The 19,105-nt window shown below is 45.9% G+C and overlaps 1 protein-coding gene across 1 annotated transcript; it reads right to left on the reverse strand.

Annotated features, from left to right (window-relative positions):
• Positions 1–428: 428 nt before the first annotated feature.
• cax1 (cation/H+ exchanger protein 1) lies at positions 429–17,616 on the reverse strand. Its single transcript, XM_056301642.1, has 20 exons — positions 17,565–17,616; positions 15,874–16,047; positions 12,704–12,834; positions 11,294–11,402; positions 10,489–10,605; positions 10,340–10,401; positions 9,191–9,370; positions 7,913–8,098; positions 7,339–7,438; positions 6,180–6,321; positions 4,843–5,026; positions 3,741–3,840; positions 3,522–3,640; positions 3,070–3,107; positions 2,817–2,944; positions 2,251–2,390; positions 1,378–1,472; positions 982–1,060; positions 749–857; positions 429–502 (listed from the first exon to the last, which is right to left on the reverse strand). Exons 1-20 carry the CDS (start codon positions 17,614–17,616, stop codon positions 429–431), a joined length of 2,319 nt encoding a protein of 772 aa, XP_056157617.1.
• Between the last annotated feature and the right edge of the window lie 1,489 nt (positions 17,617–19,105).

The following is a 19,105-nucleotide window of genomic DNA, read 5'->3' on the forward strand; positions in this document are numbered from 1 at the left end:
CAAACCATTTTATTTACAATAATCTATTCTACTTCGTTACATAAAAAAAAAAAAATCAGTACCTCTCAGGATGGACAAGTTCAAAAATAGGGCACACGTTACAGTGCAAGTGCAAAGAAATGGTACCGGGTCAGATTTAAGGGTTGACTGATATAAAACAGACCCAGTGCTCAGAATCCTCTTCCTCCAGGATGCCCAAAACATCTCAGGCGAAAGACTTTGCCCTCAGTAAGCTAAATGCCAACATTTGCGACATGACAATACACCCGTTTTTCAAAACTTGGATCAATTTGATCCGCAACCTTTTTTTTTTTTTTTTGAGGCACAGATATCTCATAACCCACATTACATCTAAATTAGCTGGGAGTCTCGCTCTAGTGGCAAAAAAAAAATAATGCAGGGACTTTGTGTCCATTTGCACAAGGAGATCAACAAGAGCGCGGGGAGGGTGCAAAGAAGTACAGAGCCAGAAGGATGAGGTAGACCACCACAAGAGCTGTACCTGCAGAGAAAACGAAGGCACTTTTACAAAAACCTGTTTAAGAAACTTTACAGAGGCGAGCATGTGGCTGACTGGAATTAGCGGTTGGGGTGGAGGCCACGCATTATCCCGACAGCTACGTTAGACCACAGGTGGATGTACTCTTTTCCTTGGTCTCGCATTCAGAAAGCAGCAGTTTACTAAAACCCATTTGTGAATTTTCTGATCATTCTGGCTCTGTGGTGAAACCTCTGCATTACTTCTTACCCTGAAAATAGTCACATTTCCCATCCATGAAGATGTAGTTGACCAGAATGACACTGAAGATGCTGGCCCAGAGGTGGATATCACTGAACACAAGCACGAAACCCACATCCTGGGAAAAGTTAACATGGTTGTGACATTTCAGTTGCTAATTTAAAAAAAAAAGCTGTACAAAACTGTTTTACTGATCACACACACACACACACACACACACATATATACATACACATACTTACATAAAATGCATTGAAGAGGATGAGCAGGGGGATCTGAATCATGCAAACCTGTACAGCTATACAGCTTCCCACTTCAAGGCTGAGAATGAAAAAAAAAAACCCAACTGATTAATCTCAACTTTGCACCAGCTTTATATAAAAGTACTGACCTTTGTGTTAACCTCTGGAGAACTTTCCCCAGTGACATAATAATGCTGTGTAAATACTTGAAGACATCCTTCATACATCATGGACTGACAGACATAGGCATTAGGAATTTTCAAGTATTTAAATCATATGAATGTGTGCTATGTCTTCATAATTAAGATGCTGATAATCCCTTATAAGGACAAAAACACTGTCATATGGTTTATAACAGTACTGAGAATACTACAAAACCAATTTGCTGGTTCATACCTTAGGCTAATGTTGTTCTGCAAGGCAAACTGGATCCCGTTGACAATCTCGGGTAGCTCAGGGACCATGGCCAGCACTGTGACACCAATGAAGTACTGCAGGGGACAATGAAGTCTTTTATTAGCTCAGAGTATAGTTTATGGGAGACCAAATGTCAAGCCTAGCAAATGCAGTATCTTATGAATGAGCTGCTGGGCTCAGACAGTGTGCTTGGTGATCCCCCCCCCCTTCTCCCCAATTGTACTTGGCCAATTACACCACTCTCCCGAGCCGTCCCGGTCGCTGCTCCACCCCCCTCCACCGATCCGGGGAGGGCTGCAGACTACCACATGCCTCCAACCGATACATGTTGCTTCTTTTCGATGACAGTGAGGAGTTTCGCCAGGGGGAAATAGCGCGTGGGAGGATCCAACTATTCCCTCCAGTTCCCCCTCCCCCCTGAACAGGTGCCCTGACCGACCAGAGAAGGCGCTAGTGCAGCAACCAGGACACATACCCACATCCGGCTTCCCACCCGCAGACGCGGCCAATTGTGTCTTTAGGGACGCCTGACCAAGCGAGAGGTAACACAGGGATTCGAACAGGCAATCCCCGTGTTGGTAGGCAATGCAATAGACTGCTATGCCACCCAGAGACCTGTGATTTTGATTTCTAATTGTCAGCAGTGGGGGGAAAAAAAATTAGTTGCTCCCTAGTTAAAAGAGGTGGCGTTTAGTAGTAACAAAAATACACTTTGCCCTTCAGTCTTTCAACTCCAATGTGAATTAAATGTTAACAAGACCCTTTGTTTGCCAAAACGGTATTATAAACCAAGGATTCAGGGAGCAGACTTCCCCCACCCCTTTTGGAAAATACAGCATTTTATTGAAGTACCTGTGAAATGGAGGAGTGAAGCAGGATAGGCTGGATGTTCTCAGTGGTGAGATCAGCGCAGGCAGCCATCAGGAGCGTAGCAATGATTAGCACTGCCAGAGCCCTCCATCGGGACCAGTGGACTACATGGTGGCCATGGCCTGTTGGTAACACAAACATGCACAGACAGAAGTGGTATAAAACTTGTGCATGTGTTTATGAGCAGGCAAATTTGTAACTTACCTCACTGGTAGGCGAAGGCTTCCTCTTCTCCTTGCACAAACAAGCAAGCACAAGAATTATGACGGCTACATGCACAAACGTGTTTACATGCAATTCCGCTCAGTTTCAGTGTTGCCACTCATGCAAATGTGGACAAGCTGACATGCACAAACCTTAATCCAAAAAAAGCACATGGACAAGCTTGCATGCACAAACCTTACCCAGAGAAACACACACACCTGTTGTACTGAGGCTGGGTGCAATATTGTGGGCATTAATGCAAGTGTGGCCTGTGAAAAGACTGCCAAACATGACCTCACTATTCGGGTGGTAGGGATTGCTGGTGCCTCCTTGTGAGCACTGACCATGTCCATGGCCCCCGTGGCCATCACTGATTTGGATATCATAAATGTGAGAGTGGGTCTTTAGTGTGAAGATGAGGCCGATCAGGTAGGCAGCAGGCAGCAGCACAGAGATGGTGTACACCAGGGGCCTGGAGACCAACAAAGGAAGTCGAAAATTTAACAAGTCGCTGTTCTTTGCATTTTGCAGAGCCAGTTTCTTGAGGTACGGGTTTTAAGTTTAAACGCTTTTATTGTGTGCATCGACAGAACTTACTCGATATGGGAGAGCACCAACTGCTGTTTGGTTTCAATCTGCAAGAAGAAAAAAAAAAGGGGGGGGGGGTTATGCATTATACCATAACACAGCTACCAAAACATTTTCTTATCAATGTGGAACTTCGAGTCCCATGAACTGTTACCCATGGAGTTTCCATTTCTGTTTCTATCGTGGAACTGTTTTGACACAAATATGAAAGCAGCATTACAGAAGTGCGCCGCACATGAATCCCACTATTGTTCAAGACTGCTGTTCCCCTGTTAGTCTATTGTGTTGTCCCCGAGCTGGAAAAAATGGGATAAAACTCATTTGGAAAAAAATATAAACACTAGACTGCTTTGTAGATGCAGCCTGTCGTAACAGAGAGCTTGGAAAGCCCACTAAAGTCATGAGATCGCTTGATGTGGTACGAGTTGGGACAGTCAGAAGATGATGACGAGGGGGCCCACCGTGTCGTAGTGACAGTCTTTACAGATGAAGGGTGTGCTAGTATTGCCTTGGGTGTTGGTGCAGCCTTCACACACCAGACTACCATAGGTCTTGGAGAAGAGGGTGGGAGCAAACACACCTGGGGGCAAGATAACAGAGGGTATAATGGGGCTTTACAAATCTATTGGTGGCAGACGTATTAAATGTTGTGTGTCTCTGTGGTTAGCTGCCATACATACCCCCAATAGATATGAAGAGCAAGGCTGAGCTCACCCCCGCTGACCGGCTGTTGAATCGCTGCTCTCTATGTTTAATGCCCCCAATAATCATACAGATACCCTGGGCAGGATGGACACACACACACACACACACACACACACACACACACACACACACACACACACACACACACACACACACACACACACACACACACAGTCAAATTGTGTGTGTGAGACTGTCAGTCTCAGGTAATTACAGGGCTGATGATACACCCCAGCAGTGTTTTGCTTGTTAGTATTACAAACTGAGCACAAAATAAAACTGGTAAGTCGCCAACCCATCCACACAATTACACACACACACACACACACACACTTTCCATTTATTCATACATCAAAAAACAAACAAACAAAAAAAACAGCTTAAAATCCCCCCCCTTTTTCTCCCAATTGTACTTGGCCAATTACCCCATCCTTCTGAGTCGTCCCCATCGCTGCTCCACCCCCTCTGCCGATCTGGGGAGGGCTGCAGACTACCACATGCCTCCTTTGATACATGTGGAGTCGCCAGCCGCTTGTTTTCACCTGACAGTGAGGAGTTTCACCAGGGGGATGTAGCTCATGGGAGGATCACACTATTCCCCTCAGTCCCCCCCCACCTGAACAGGTGCCCCGGCCGATCAGAGGAGGCGCTAGTGCAGCGACCAGGACACATGTACCCACATCCGGCTTCCCACCCGCAGACACGGCCAATTGTGTCTGTAGGGGCGCCTGACCAAGCTGGAGGTAACACGGGGATTCCAAACAGCGATCCCCATGTTGGTAGGCAACGGAATAAATCTCTTCACTACCCAGACACCCAGCTGAATATCTTATGTATTTTGTTAGCCTGTCATGATGTAGCCATAGCAACTCACACTCTCAATAGACCGATAAAGTAGCACACAGTAATCATGTTGTAATGCTGTCATTTGCAAAAAGTAATTGCCGACACCGGCAGCAGTATCAGACGAGTACTACTTGACTTGCCAAGTGTATTTAAACCAAACTGTCTTGTCCGCCGTCGGCTTTGGAGGTTGAAATGAGCTTGTTTTCTGTGCAGGCCTTCTAAGACACTCACGGGTATGAAGAGGATGCAGCCAAGCAGAGTCCCAGCGAGCGCAGCCTTGACAATCTCCTCATAACACTTGGTTCCGGCACGATGGCCTTGGAGCAGGGCTGTGATGTAGAAGGTCATCTCTGTGATGGAGCCAAAAGTAGCATTCACCACCGCCCCCACCGCGAAGTTACTCTGTGCGGAAATGCTAGGGGAAGATATGCCACTTTAAATAAAGAAACCATTAACAACGCACAGCACCAAGCAAACCCCCATCAATCATGACAAGTGACAATGTGGTCTGCAGAAATAAGTAGAAAAATTAAATGCTTCAGACAGTAAGTCGATTTTCAATGATTTTGAAATGGTTCCGATTAAATCTTACTGCTATTCAAGGCTGTTCTTGCACTTTACTCAACCAAATTTCTGATTGGCTGGACAGAGAAGGGCAATGGAGGCAAATCGAACTACATTCAGTGAGGGTGCTACCAGTTTGCAGTTTTTTTGGGGGGGGGGATTCCCCGCCCCTTTTCTCCCCACTTGTACCCGGTCAATTACCCCACTCTTCTGAGCCATCCCTGGTTGCAGTTCCACCTGCTCTGCCGATCTGGGGAGGGCCGCAGACTACCACATGCTTCCTCTGATACACGTGGAGTTGCCAGCTGCTTCTTTTCACCTGACAGTGAGGAGTTTCGCCAGGGGGACGTAGTGCATGGGAGGATCCCGTTATTATGTTAATTACACGTAGTAGCCATGTGAGGGAGATATAAGGGGGCAGCAGTGACTCAAGAGTTTGAGCAGGTCATCTGGTAACTAGAGGGTTGCTGGTTCAGTCTTCAGCTCCTCCTGACAAAAATGTTCAAGTGTCCTTGAGCAAGACACCTAACCAGTAACTGCTCCCAATGAGCTGGATGATGGAGCCGATGACCTTGCACGGTCGATGCTGCCATCGGTGTACTGAGTGTGAGAGTGTGTGTGTGTGTGCGCGTGTGTGAATGTGAGGCGTTCATTAATTGTAAAGTGACTTAAGTGTCTGTTGCAGCTAGAAAAGCACTACGCAAAATCGGTCCATTTATTTAGCATTTATGTCATTCATGCAAGCCTAAGATGGCAGTGGTACAGCTGTGCTGAGTTGGCAAAAAGTCGGTATAGAGAGGATGTGGCTACAAGATGGCAGAATGGACTGGTGAGTCATCTTCAAGTGTTGTGGGTCTAACTCAACATCAGTGAAGGAAAATACATGACTTGATAACACCGATGATATGCCGACATAACAGACTCAACCCTGTAACATTTAGATTTGACAGTGAAGTCAGAATGGCCACCTATGACAATGCTGTGATTGACATGTGGATCTTTACCTGGCAATTCCCATGCCAATGTAATAGGACAGAGGAATGATGGAAGCAATGGCTAGGGCAAACTTGGTCTCCACACTGGTGTAATGGTTGCCTTTATCCAAGTAGCCAATGAGCAGAGTGATTGCTACAAATGGAAGCAGATCTATGGGCAACACAGAGTTAAGGAACAACAACGTAGCGGATAACAGATAAGGAAGCGCAGATAAATGATAGTAGATTCATAAAGCAGGTTCCAGATTTACTGCTTCAGGTAGCCAGAAATGTCTGGAATCAGCAAATACCATCTTAGTCATTTAAAATGGCTAACGACTTCCAATTTTAGCTCATCTTTATTTGATGTTGTAAATGAGGACCAACAATACCAACACTTGGACACAGATATTGAAATATCCATGGGAATATGCCCAGCTCCTCCTGGTCATTGTAGGAGGTGCACCCAGTGGCTCAAACTTTCCTATGGAGTTGGAAGTTCACCATTTAAAATGAACCATTATTGTCCCGTACAGTTTCTGAATTTTTGTGGGGGGTTCCCCCCCCCTTTTTCTCCCCAGTTGTACTTGGCCAATTACCCCTCTCTTCCGAGCCATCCCTGGTTGTTGCTCCTCCCCCTCTGCCAATCCAGAGGGGGCTGCAGACTACCACATGCCTCCTCCGATACATGTGGAGTCACCAGCCGCTTCTTTAAACCTGACAGTGAGGAGTTTCGCCAGGGGGACGTAGTGCGTGGGAGGATAACGCTATACCCTCCAGTTCCCCGTCCCTCCTGAACAGGCGCCCCGACCAACCAGACGAGGTGCTAGTGCAGCGACCAGGACACATACCCGAATCTGGCTTCCCACCTGCAGACACGGCCAATTGTCTGTAGGGACACCCAACCGAGCCGGAGATAACACAGGGATTCGAACCGGCGATCCCTGTGTTGGTAGGCAACGGAATAGACCGCTACGCTATGCTACGCTGGGTTTGAACATGTAAATTATCTTTATGCTGTGACCAGACAAGCACTCTTTAATCTCAACAGTTCCTTGACTCATTACGAATAGATTACCAATGAATGCAATTTACTGCAATGCACTCCAGCATTGTTGATATTTTTTTTATTTTTTTAGGTGTGAATCACATCCCTTCACTAAGCTGTTCTTTCAGAGCAAAAGGATACTGAGAGCAAAGATGTTGATCCCCTGGACGGTGTATTTGTAGTAGTAGATGTTGAAGGCATGGTAGCAGCATAGGAGGACCTTATGTTCACAGCCTTGGTCCTGAAGAAAGGAAATGAAGAACAATGCCATCAAGTTGAAAAGTCAAATTAGATGAAAATATCTTAGAAGGTTTAGACATCAAAACCAATTTAAAAAAAAAAGTTAAGACATTGCATTATTTATTTGACTTTTCAACTCGGGCTACAACTGTCAGCTAGAACGCAGTCAACAGCAAAGACTAGAAGGTCATGCAAAAGTGTAGTTTTTAATTATTACAAATATAATCCTTAAGATTTTATTTGTATTTTGCCTTTCCAGAGGTCAAGGACACTTTCAAAGGGTAAAAGAAGAGCAGAGCTACACCAACAGAGCAAGAAAAAAAATTTCAAGTTACTGGCAACAATAGTCAAAAAGAGGACAATAAAAAGTGGAAATAAAACTTTCAGGGTCTGGCCTGGGATACATTATTTGTAAATAAAAAAAACAAAACTTTGCACTTAAAACAGCTGAGAATTAAAGTAAAGTTGCACATACATTTTTAATTGTGTGGATGTGAACATCTTCTGGCGGCATGAGGAGTATGCTGCCCAGGGTGCGGGCGTTCATCTTGGCTACAGGGATGGTGAAGACCAGGAGCCAGGCCATCAAACAGGCCAAGGAGTGGGCCACAACCAGGAGAGGGTAACCCAACAACAGCCACACGTAGGTGCTAAAGCGACACTAAATTGGATGTGCAGGGACCAAAATCATGCATCATCACAAACAGCAGCTTACAAAACACACACACACAGTCATTATAAAACAGGAGTCAGTTAAAAACCAACCATGTTCCCATTACTCATCTATACAGAAGGGTGACAAATTAAAGGAAAAACCAACATAACGTGTCTTAGTAAGGTGTTGGGCCATCACGACCTTCCAGAACAGCTTCAGTGGTCCTTGTCATAGATGCTACAAGTCTCTGAACTCTACTGGAGGGATGGAGCTCCATTCTTCCAATGCCGTTCCATCCCAATGCTTTGGTGGTAGAGCGCACCATCTAACATGTTGTTCAGAAATCTCTCATGGGTGTTCAACTGGGTCGAGATCTGGTGACTGTGAAGGCCATAGCATATTATTTACATAATTTTCATACTCATCAAACCATTCAGCAACCCCTTGTGCCCTGTGGATGGGGGCATTGTCACCCTGGAAAAGACCCGACCCATCAGGATAGAGATGTCTCATGATAAGGATAGAGGTGATCACTCAGAATAACTTTGCACTGATTTGCAGTGACTCTTCCCTCTGAGGGGACAAGTGGACCCAGACCATGCCAGGAAAATGCCCCCTCACTGTAGGGGTCAAGCATTCAGGCGTTTCCTTTAGTTTGTCACAAGTCTGTACATATACCCCTTTTACATCAGAATAGCGACTCAGGGAATAAACAAATTAACCCCCAACAGGTGTACAGCACCAACCAATCCCGGTCAAGCATCAAACTGAGCTCCACATGGTGGTCAAGTTCAATGTTGAACCCAAGTTGGGAGCCACAACTCCTCGGGTAAATTAAAGAAAAATAGTGTTAAAACACTCTCCAATGAAGATACAGCATAGTTGGCAGCATGTGTTGGTAGTTGCACCAATCCATCTGGTTTCATGTTAAGTCCTGTCACCCTTATACCAGATGTCAGTATGTCACTATGGTACTATGTTAGCAGTTGAAATGTGTCTGCTTAAACTGCAGCAACACAGATTCCTGAGTATTTTACTTCAATCGATAAGAGTATTTTTCTCATACTTGGTATATAAAAGTGGTTCCAACTTCCTCACCCAATGGCTGGAGGGCTTTTTTGCCGGGACAGGCACTTCAATGGGGACAGGCGAAGACACTAGGAGGGGAGCAGACTCCTTTGGTGTGGTGAAGTCGCCGCTGTCCTCACTGTCTCCCTCCTCGGGGATCACCTCACAGGTGGGGATCTTCAAACAGCACCTTTTCTCTCCATCGCCAGCCTGAGCACACCCAAGTGATTGACAGACACATTATTTCAGATACTGAGCGTGCATGCCAGTTACAGCTGTATTTGAGATAAGCCAAATCTTCATGCACTAATATCCCAGTATATGTAGATTTTTGGGGGATTTTGATATACTTTATTAATCCCTCTTGGGGAAATTCTTTCTCTGCATTTAACCCATCCTAGCTGTGTAGCTAGAAGCAGTGGGCAGCTACCATGCAGCGTCCGGGGACCAGCTCTGGTTCGTCTTGCCATGCCTCGGTCAGGGGCACAGACAGGAGTATCAACCCTAACATGCATGTCTTTTTGATGGTAGGGGAAACCAGGGCACCCGGAGAAACCCCACCGCAGACACGGGGAGAACATGCAAACTCCACACACAGATAGGACCTGGGATGACCCCCCCAAGGTTGGACAACCCTGGGGTTTGAAACCAGGACCCTCTTTCTGTGAGGTGACAGTGCTAACCACTGAGCCACCGTGCAACCAAATGAACAGAATATTAAACATTACAATGGAACAGGGCCTAAAAACAGTAGAGTTTCGGATGCTTCTGCATTCGACCCCATTGTCAGCATATCCTGACAATGGTATTCAGGTTTTAATTCAGAGTTGGGATAAGTGCCATTGTAAAAAAAGGATACTGCATTCATATGCACACTATTTTAAAGCAATATATCAGTATAATAAGTCTACTACTAAATGTTTGCACTAAATGTTTGGCATTTGCTTTTATTTATTTACACTGTTTTTATTTTTAACTCTTATTTTTGCCTTGTCTGGTTTTATTTCTTGGTAAAAAACTTTGTAACATTGTTTTAGAAAAGTGCTATATAAATAAAGTTATTATTATTATTATTGTTATTACTACTACTTTCAGTTTCGGTATTTCATTATAATGAGTAATGGCATATTAATGTAAAACCAAACTGAAAATCTGTTTTCAGACGTTCTGTTACATTACCTTCTCTATGGATTTCCCAAATGGCCAAATGAAGTACCCCGTCAACTTCCAGCACAGTTTCCCTAGAGAAGGAGAATGTTATCAGACTCTGCATGCCAGAGATGAATTTGTTGACACTTGAGCTGTGCATGTTAATGAACAGTGCGTACCATAGGGAGCGCCACAGACAGTCATGAACATCACGGGACAGATCAGGAAGTAGATGAAGGAGAGCCACCATCCAAATAAAAACACATAGGCTACGTTCCCACATGTGACCACAGAGCCTGAAACGAGAGAATTTAATTTAAGTTTCCTTTATCAATCCCCTTGGAGAAATTCAGTTACTGCAAATTAACCCATCATAGCTGTGATCTGTGTGGCTAGGAGCAGTGGGTAGCCACCGTGCAGCCCCCGGGGACCAACTCCAGTTCTTTCCCCATTGCCTAGGTTAGGGGCACAGACAGGAGTTTAAACCCCAACATGCATGTTTCTTTTTGATGGTGGGGGAAACCGGAGCACCCGGAGAAAACCCACCACAGACACGGGGAGAACATGCAAACCCCACACAGAGGACGAACCCCCCAAGGTTGGAGAGCCCAAGGGTCCGAACCCAGGACCTGAACCCAGGACTTTCCTGCTGTGATACAACAGCGCTAACCACTGCGCCACCGTGCCGCCCAGAAGAAATCATCAGTACATTTACTGAACTCAGCGATCATTTAGCAGCAATACAACGAAACGAAAACTTCCTCTTGTCCAAATGACAATGTGATTGATTTCACCATATTAAGATAAGCCTTTACTGTCTCAGGAGACATTTGTCTTGGGCATTTGAGAACACAGTTGATGTAGCAGCACACAGTCTGTCCATATACACACTCAATATACCCATTTACATGTATAATCAAACTACAGTTAACATGCAGTATCACACACAGATCCTAAGGAAAAAAAGAATCAAAAGCGATGGACCTGGTTCAGACTTGAGAATGCTGAGATCAGAGTGGAGCTCCCTCACAACATCGGACCGGTCCTCGAGGGGCCTCTCGGTGACATTGCCTTTCCACTTTCTGAAGCCAAACTGAGAAGGGAAAAAAGATGGGAGTTTTAACCTCATTAATTTGTCAAATCAACATAAAAGGATACAAAGGGATACACAGGAGTCACATATACACTGTCAACTTCAGATGTAGTAAGGAAATACAGTGTGCATTCACACCGTAGATCTAAAAAAAAAAAAAACCCAACAACAGCCTTTGTCTTTGGGGTAAATTCACTCATAGCCCTCTACTGACAACATTAGTAGTCCTATTTGTTTTCTATTGACTCCAACATAATCTATCAAATTTCAGAATTTTAACAACAAGGTCCCGGTCAAACAAATTATATTAATTACTTTTGATGATTCTGATAGATTAAAGATTTAACATACTCAAGATTTTATTTCTTTAATTGAATCCCATAGGTTTTACCTGCATTCATCCACGCAGGTTGTCATACAGGAGGAGGTGGTTAGCATCATGCAGACTTTTTTTTTTTGCCCCCCTTTTTGCTCCCCAATTGTACCCGGACAATTACCCCACTCTTCCGAGCCGTCCCAGTCGCTGCTCCACCCCCTCTGTTGATCCGGGGAGGGCTGAAGACTACCACATGCTTCCTTCAAAACATGTGGAGTCGCCAGTCGCTTCTTTTCACCTGATAGTGAGGAGTTTCACCAGGGGGACGTAACGTGTGGGAGGATCACGCTACTCCCCCCAGTCCACCCCCCCCCCGAACATGCGCCCTGAGCGACCAGAGGAGGCACTAGTGCAGCAACCAGGACACATACCCACATCTAGCTTCTCAACCGCAGAGACAGCCAACTGTGTCTGTAGGTACGCCCCACCAAGCCAGAGGTAACACAGGGATTCGAACTGCCGATCCCCGTGTTGGTAGGCAATGGAATAGACCGCTACACCACCCAGACGCGCCATGGAAAGACTTTTACATGTTTGCCCACCTCAAGGTATAATTTCCCCCAATTTAAGTGCCCCTGGTTTATGACTGATGTTAAGGGTCCCTTGCTCAACTTTTATCTGTAGACCTTCCAAGATGAACTCTATACTATTTAACAACCAAGTGTGATACAATTCTCATTCTAGGTAATCTCACTATCCATATTTCATGTCCAAACCAGACACTCACCGGAAATGTTTATGCAGTTATAAGTTGTTTGAACCCAATTTTCCCCCATCTCTAGTAGGAACTCTCCCATAAAGTGTACCACTGTTTCCACAAAAGTCATTAAAGGACTTTCACAGTTGGTCCCAATATTATTTTTTTAATATACAAGAGTAGAGAAGGGGGCAGATGATGGCTGTCTTAATCAGCATATAAACTCACCTTGTAGTTGTTGGCTTCTCGGTTTGCCTCCACCTCATTCTCGGCTCTGATGGTGGTCTTGGTGGTACCTTCATGCCAACCCTCCTCACCATATCGTGAGGGAGTAGACCGGCCGGATGTGCCAGACTGTCCTATTTAGACCACAACAGTAAGTTAAAAGATCTATGCAACAGAAAAAAAAGGACAATGGGATGCTAAATCCTTCCTTTATTTAATAAGTTGATAATCCCCATCCTGTGCCTACAGTGCCTTTACATTCTATTTGACCCCCTAGATTTTCTGTCCTGCAATGTGTGGTGGTGCAGCCCAAATTCATGGTCACTTTCATTGTCTCTTGTAGGAGAAAACTGTCTTAAATCAGAGGACTTACTGCATAAGACAGACATGTCACAACAAAAAACACTTCAAAATACTGACCTGAATTAAAATAAATCCATCACACTGTCCACCCCTTCCACAAAACATGCATCACAATATTCACTATTAATAAGTTACACACAGACGTCTCTCGCTGTACATACTTACAACCATGTAGACAATTAGTAAAGTCAATTCTACTCTAGGTGTCTGACTGTCCCTCTACCCCCTTGTCTCTCCTCCACGAGTTGCCATTTCATAAGTTTAACCGATAGAAGGACAAATGTATTTTTATAGCAATTATGCTTGTATAGTGGGGCTCAATACCTCTTTCCAGAATTCATTAAGTCATACTCGGAATACAAAACATGAGAAGGATCAGATAGAATCCTATTGGCCTGCAGAACAATGGACAGCTCCAAAATGTCTCGAGGGGCACGGAGTATCTCCATAATTTTCCCTGCTGTCTATCAGACTAAAAATGTGAGATTTGAACTTCACACTTAAGATTCCCAAAACCAGGGGGTGTCCGGGTGGCGTAGCGGTCTATTCCATTGCCTACCACCATGGGGCTCGGCGGTTCGAATCCCCGTGTTACCTCCGGCTTGGTCAGGCATCCCTACAGACAATTGGCTGTTTCTGCGGGTTGGAAGCCGGATGTGGGTATGTGTCCTGGTTGCTGAACTAGCACCTCCTCAGGCCATTTGGGGCACCTGTTCGGGGGGGAATAGCGTTATCCTTTCACGCACTACGCCCCCCTGGCAAAACGCCTCACTGTCAGGTGAAAAGAAGCAGCTGGTGGCTCCACATATATCGGAGGAGACGTGGTAGTCTGCAGCCCTCCCCGGATCAGCAGTGGGGGTGGAGCAGCGACCAGGATGGCTTGGAAGAATGGGGTTATTGGACAGGTACAATTGGGGGGAAAACGGGGGTAAAAAAAAATCCACAAAAAAAAAAAAAAAATTAAAAAAAATTCCCAAACCAGCCAGTAATGCCATAATGAAGGTGGCTCTATAAAAGATGATCATGATATTTCTACAGACACCATGAACTCTGGGTCTCTGAAGAAAATGGAGGCGCTGATGCATACGTGTACGAATGTTTGCAACATTAGTGTGGCAGCTAAGAGCCCCGTGGACCTATAATGATTTGTAGGTGGTGACCTCTCTGATGTCATGACCATGTATGAAAACAGGGCTATGATCTCCAATAGACCTGGGGTCTAACACAATTTCTTTTGTTTTACTGACATTAATGTACACGTGATGGCCATCACATCAGTGTAGAAACCTGTTAACCTCAGCTTTTCAGAAGCTAATGTCAAAGTTCTTGTCAAGTGGGCTGAGAATGACGGTATTATCAGAAAACTTAACAAACTGGTTAGATTTAGAGCCGACAGTCATTTATATACAGAGTAAACCGAATGGGTGAACTAACGCATCCTTGGGGAACCCCGTATTGCTTACTTCAGTGTCAGAGAGATGTGACCTGTTGTGGCCTGTTTGATAAAAAAAAGAAAAAGAAAAAGTAATACCACATGGTCAAGAAGGGATTCACCTTGGGCTGGACTAGTTTTTCAGCAGGATGTATAGGCTAATAAATAAACAGCAACATGACATGAGCAGCAGGACTTTCTAAGTGCATCAGGGCAATGTGGTGTAGATAGCATCGTCAGTGCTACGATATTTCTTATAAGGCAAATTGGTACTAATCTAGGGATGGCTCTACCTCCCTGTGAAGCTCCCCAGTCATGAGCCTCTCAAAATTCAAAATGGATTTAAGAGGTGTTTTGTCAGCAGTCTACAAGAAGTCTTGCTTAGTGACAAAGAGAAAGCATTTTGCATTTTTACGAGGCTACTGAAAATTTGTTTTAAATATTTCCCCTTCCTTGCTCAACACATTGCATAAGCAAATTTAACAGAATAACAGCTGAAAGTCCTCTTCTTTCAGTTGGTACATCTGGCCTCTTCTGGACACTGCCACATCGCCAACAGTACTGCACTGATTTATCAGTCCTTAATACCGCCATCACCTCTCATGATTGCCTCTTTCCCACTACATGGTACCGGCTCAACTTGACTCGCCTTTTTTTTCCCCATTTTCATTTTCCATTACTGGAAAGTACCGGCAACTGTTACCACTTTTCTGGTACCACCTTTGTCGAGATTCCAAATAAACTGGAGCGGGTACCAAAATCAACGCAGACCTCTGATTCATCAGAGAAACGCATCACTGCATCATTTTGCGTCATCAATGCATGAATGGTATATCACCTGGCATTTTTAAATACCGAAGCGGTCGAAGTGGAGTTATCTTATAATTACATTTTGAAATTGAAAAAAATGGAGAGCCGAAAATCCAGCTACACTGAGGGGATAATGTTACGGTAATGGAAAACGACACAGAAGCGAGTTGAGACCATGTAGTGGAAAGGGGGCATAAAGGTCCACCTTTCCAGGCTCCTCAGTTAAGTCAGACAGGTAGCTTCACAAGAGTCTGGATATCTCCATATGTATTCTTTCAGTTTCCTCCTATAGGAGTCTTGCGTACTTCCAACACTTTAGAAATTGTTTTATACCCATCCCATCTATACATTCTCACAATATGCAGAACATACAGGGGAATAAACACCTTCTGAAAGCACTTCATACTGGAACATCACTAACTGAGATGAAACAAACTATAGATGTGTGGTACAGGTGTGGGCACTTGACTTCATATAAATTTTCTTTCACAAATCAGCGGCCAAATGTTCATTTACAGCAGTACTCCCCGTTAAATTCATATTAAGATGCAGCTGTGTGTAGGCTCACCCCTATGAACGGTAAGAAGACATTTGGGCGTATAGTGGCAGAAGTGATGGGAGGCATCGGGTGACGGCGTCTCAGCCACCACCAGGTCTGGGTGGAGGGGGCCAACACAGAGTCTGTCACCTTGGGAATGCTGCCGCAGAAATTTGTGGCGCTGCTCGCCATCCGTATGGTTCTCTAAAGTTAGGGAAATAGAAGGACAACACGTTTCCTTTGGTTTGGAATAAATCACATTCCACTTACAGATTTTACCACTGTTAAGTAGGGCTGAACAATTTTTATGTATTGCAATAAAGAAGATAAGACAGCTGTCCAAGTCAAATTCAGAACAAAATATATCATTTATCAGATGTGCTAGAATATTTTTCTTTGAGAAGTCATAAAAAAAAGCAGATGTAGCTACGAGTTCACTTTCAAACAAGCAAGAAGACTTTAAGCCCAACATGAGTGATGGGCCCAACTTGCCTTACACAGCATCCATGCTTTGCAATGTGACTACCGCACGAGCATAAAGTGATGTTGATTCTGAAATGATACACGGTTCAGCCCCAGTCAGAGGCAAATTCAAACGACAGTCTCGCTTTCACATCTTGTTTCTCGAATTTACATCATGTTTAATTGAAAAGCCATTGATAAAGAACCCGTTTACCGAAATCACTTTGCAAATAAGGCATATTGCCTTATCTGCACACTTTGGGGTTTCTTTTGTAATCCTTGGAGTTGTAAAACTCATTAGGCTGAAGGTTAATGGCTTCTGACGGTCCCATGGAAATCTCTGTTACTAATAAAAAACTGCTGACAGTCATGCATGCACTTGTACGCCTGTCCTCAGCAGTGTCATGCTATGAACGCCCCGTCCAATCACATTAACGATGGAACACGTTGCAAAACATTTCTTTTGCAAGACTTGAGCTGGTTACCCCCCCCCCCCGAAAGGCTCAGTTAATATCCCAAACCAAGCCAGCCCCTCCATCATACATGCAAACCGTCCAACTAGTTAATTTATGACATACCACACGCCATTCTCTCTGTCGTCTCGGCTAATCAGAGAGGTGGCGTGCAATATGAATTAATGCGTCCATATTAACGGATAACGTTTTCGAGACGGCTCAGCCAACTTGGCTGGTTTTTAGTCTCTTCGGAGCTTTGCGTTCAAATTACCTCTGGGGAGATTTTGGCCTACGTGGTGACACCAACAAGTGGGGGGGGGGGATCTCGACGCACGAGGAATTAATTACGTATTCTTCTCCTCTCCGATTATCTCCCATTAACGGTGGGGATGGTAAAGGGCCCCGGCGGGGGGTGATCAGCCGGGTCGTCGTCGGGGTTCACGTGAAGCTGAAGTAACAGCTCACCTGTCACAACACCAACCACGGCGCCACTAAACTGCCACGTTCTGACCTTTACCGGGGAAACGGGGGGGTGGGGGAAACAGGGGGGGGGGGCTTTACTGGAGAGGCCAAAGCCGAGGTGGGGTGACAGCAATAAGGGGATCTGCCCACCGAGAGCGGTTGAAACTAGCGTGGTTACGGTCAAGCTGGACGCTGAAAACTTGGGGGGCAAAGCCCGTCAGGGGGGTGGGTGGGGTAGGGGGGCGCCTCGTTGTACGTGTCGGTTTTAAATTAGGCACGAGAAACAAGACATTTGGGGAGAGGAACGAGCGGGAAAACTCAGCAAAACAAAGCGCGTCTTACCTGAGCCGTCGGTCATGGAGCGCTTCCGCGGGTTTTCCGTGTCGCCCGGCATCGCTGCGGACTTGCTGTTGTGAGGCATCGCCGTCGTTTGAAGTGAGCCGCTCCGGCTTGCGTGTGGGCGGCAGGCGGCCGGCGGAGCCGCCCCGGTTTAATGCGGTTGGCGGAAGCCCAGCGCGGAACCCTGGGAGATTTCACCGCCGGGGGCGAGGAGGCAGCCGCGTGCAATCAGCGTCCGGTTACCCCGTGGACAAACGTCACGCAAACACTCTTCAAACGACACCATCGCCCTGGCCGCGTTTCATACGCGTGCCAGTCAGGTGTCTCGGAAGGGTTTTGGTGTCAGCAAAACTGGCCAGTTCACTCCTGTAAGCAATTCACTTGGACGACGCATCTTAACGGTCATGCGTTTTACACCAGCTTCACGTTATTAGAAAATAAAAATAAAAAAGTAATCGGCGTCTGCAACATTGTTCATTTACCGACACTGAAATCTTTGAGGTATCAGGTCAGGATAAGATTTCTACTTCTATCGGCGGATTAAGACGGGCTGAATTGGCAGAGAGCAGCTTAATCCGTTTAATCGTATCTTATTTCCAAAGCAACCTCCGTTTGGCTTGGGAACCACGTTGTTTTATTTTAATGTAAAGTATAGTGGCGACATCAGGGGGCTGCGCCGGGACGCGAGCCACATCCGTGGTCGTGACACTACCACCACCCCCCCCCCTCCGGAAAGCGCGTCCCCGCGCTTCAGCTCCCTCACACCTCTGGGCGCAAGCGCTTCCGATGGCCTCACCGTCTCACCATCCCACTTATGACATCATTATAGCGAATTCAGGGGGGCAACCGGGAACCGCCGCAGCCGGGACGCGGACCCGGGTCTCCCGCACTACGGGCGACTACGTTGACCAGTCGACTAAGGGGTCCGACCCATTAGTCAATCGGCTAGCAAGTCTAGTCACTCGTGGTTGTTACACTGCCCCCCTCCTTCGGGATGCGCGTCCCCGCGCTTCAGCATACTAGCTCCCTTATGCTACGTTCGGACCAAAGGCGGCGCGAATTTTTTGGGCGGCGCGAATGCATGCAAAGCCAATGGGAGGAGGCGAATGGGCGGAATAATTCGCGGCGAAATTACGGGCGGCGCGAATTGGGCGAATCGAGCGACGAACGCGCCTTCGCGGGAGTTCAAAAATGTCCAACTCGGGCGAATATTTCGCCAGGCGACAGCCAATCACCTTCCAGTAGGGTTAGAACCCGCCTTCGTGTTGGGAAAGAAGACACGCCCCTCCCGGAATTCTTTTCGGACGCCGTCCAAACGCAACTCCTGGACGAGCCGGTGAAATTCGCCAAGCTGGGCACGTCTCCGGTTTATGCTATGAACCCAAACCGAACGCTGACGCCGGTTTCGGCGGCGCAAGTTGATATAAAGCAGAGCCGCCGCAACTGATCTCTGTCGCTCATCCATGATGATCACAAGTAAACACAAACTGCTCGTGTGTGGTATTTGTTGTGTGCGGTCTAGCAAACTTGCTAGCAGCGTTGGT

This window comes from Lampris incognitus (assembly GCF_029633865.1).
Source record: "Lampris incognitus isolate fLamInc1 chromosome 3 unlocalized genomic scaffold, fLamInc1.hap2 SUPER_3_unloc_1, whole genome shotgun sequence".
NCBI lineage: Eukaryota > Metazoa > Chordata > Actinopteri > Lampriformes > Lampridae > Lampris > Lampris incognitus.

Bases quoted from the DNA above. Each gene is read 5' to 3' on its own strand.
- cax1 (XM_056301642.1), bottom strand. From the start codon at position 17,616: ATGCCGGGCGACACGGAAAACCCGCGGAAGCGCTCCATGACCGACGGC. The intron at 3,641-3,740 runs GTATGTATGGCA...TCTTGCCCCCAG, and splicing joins GCTCTTCATATCTATTGGGG to GTGTGTTTGCTCCCACCCTC. The intron at 858-981 runs GTAAGTATGTGT...AACTTTTCCCAG, and splicing joins TCCTCTTCAATGCATTTTAT to GATGTGGGTTTCGTGCTTGT.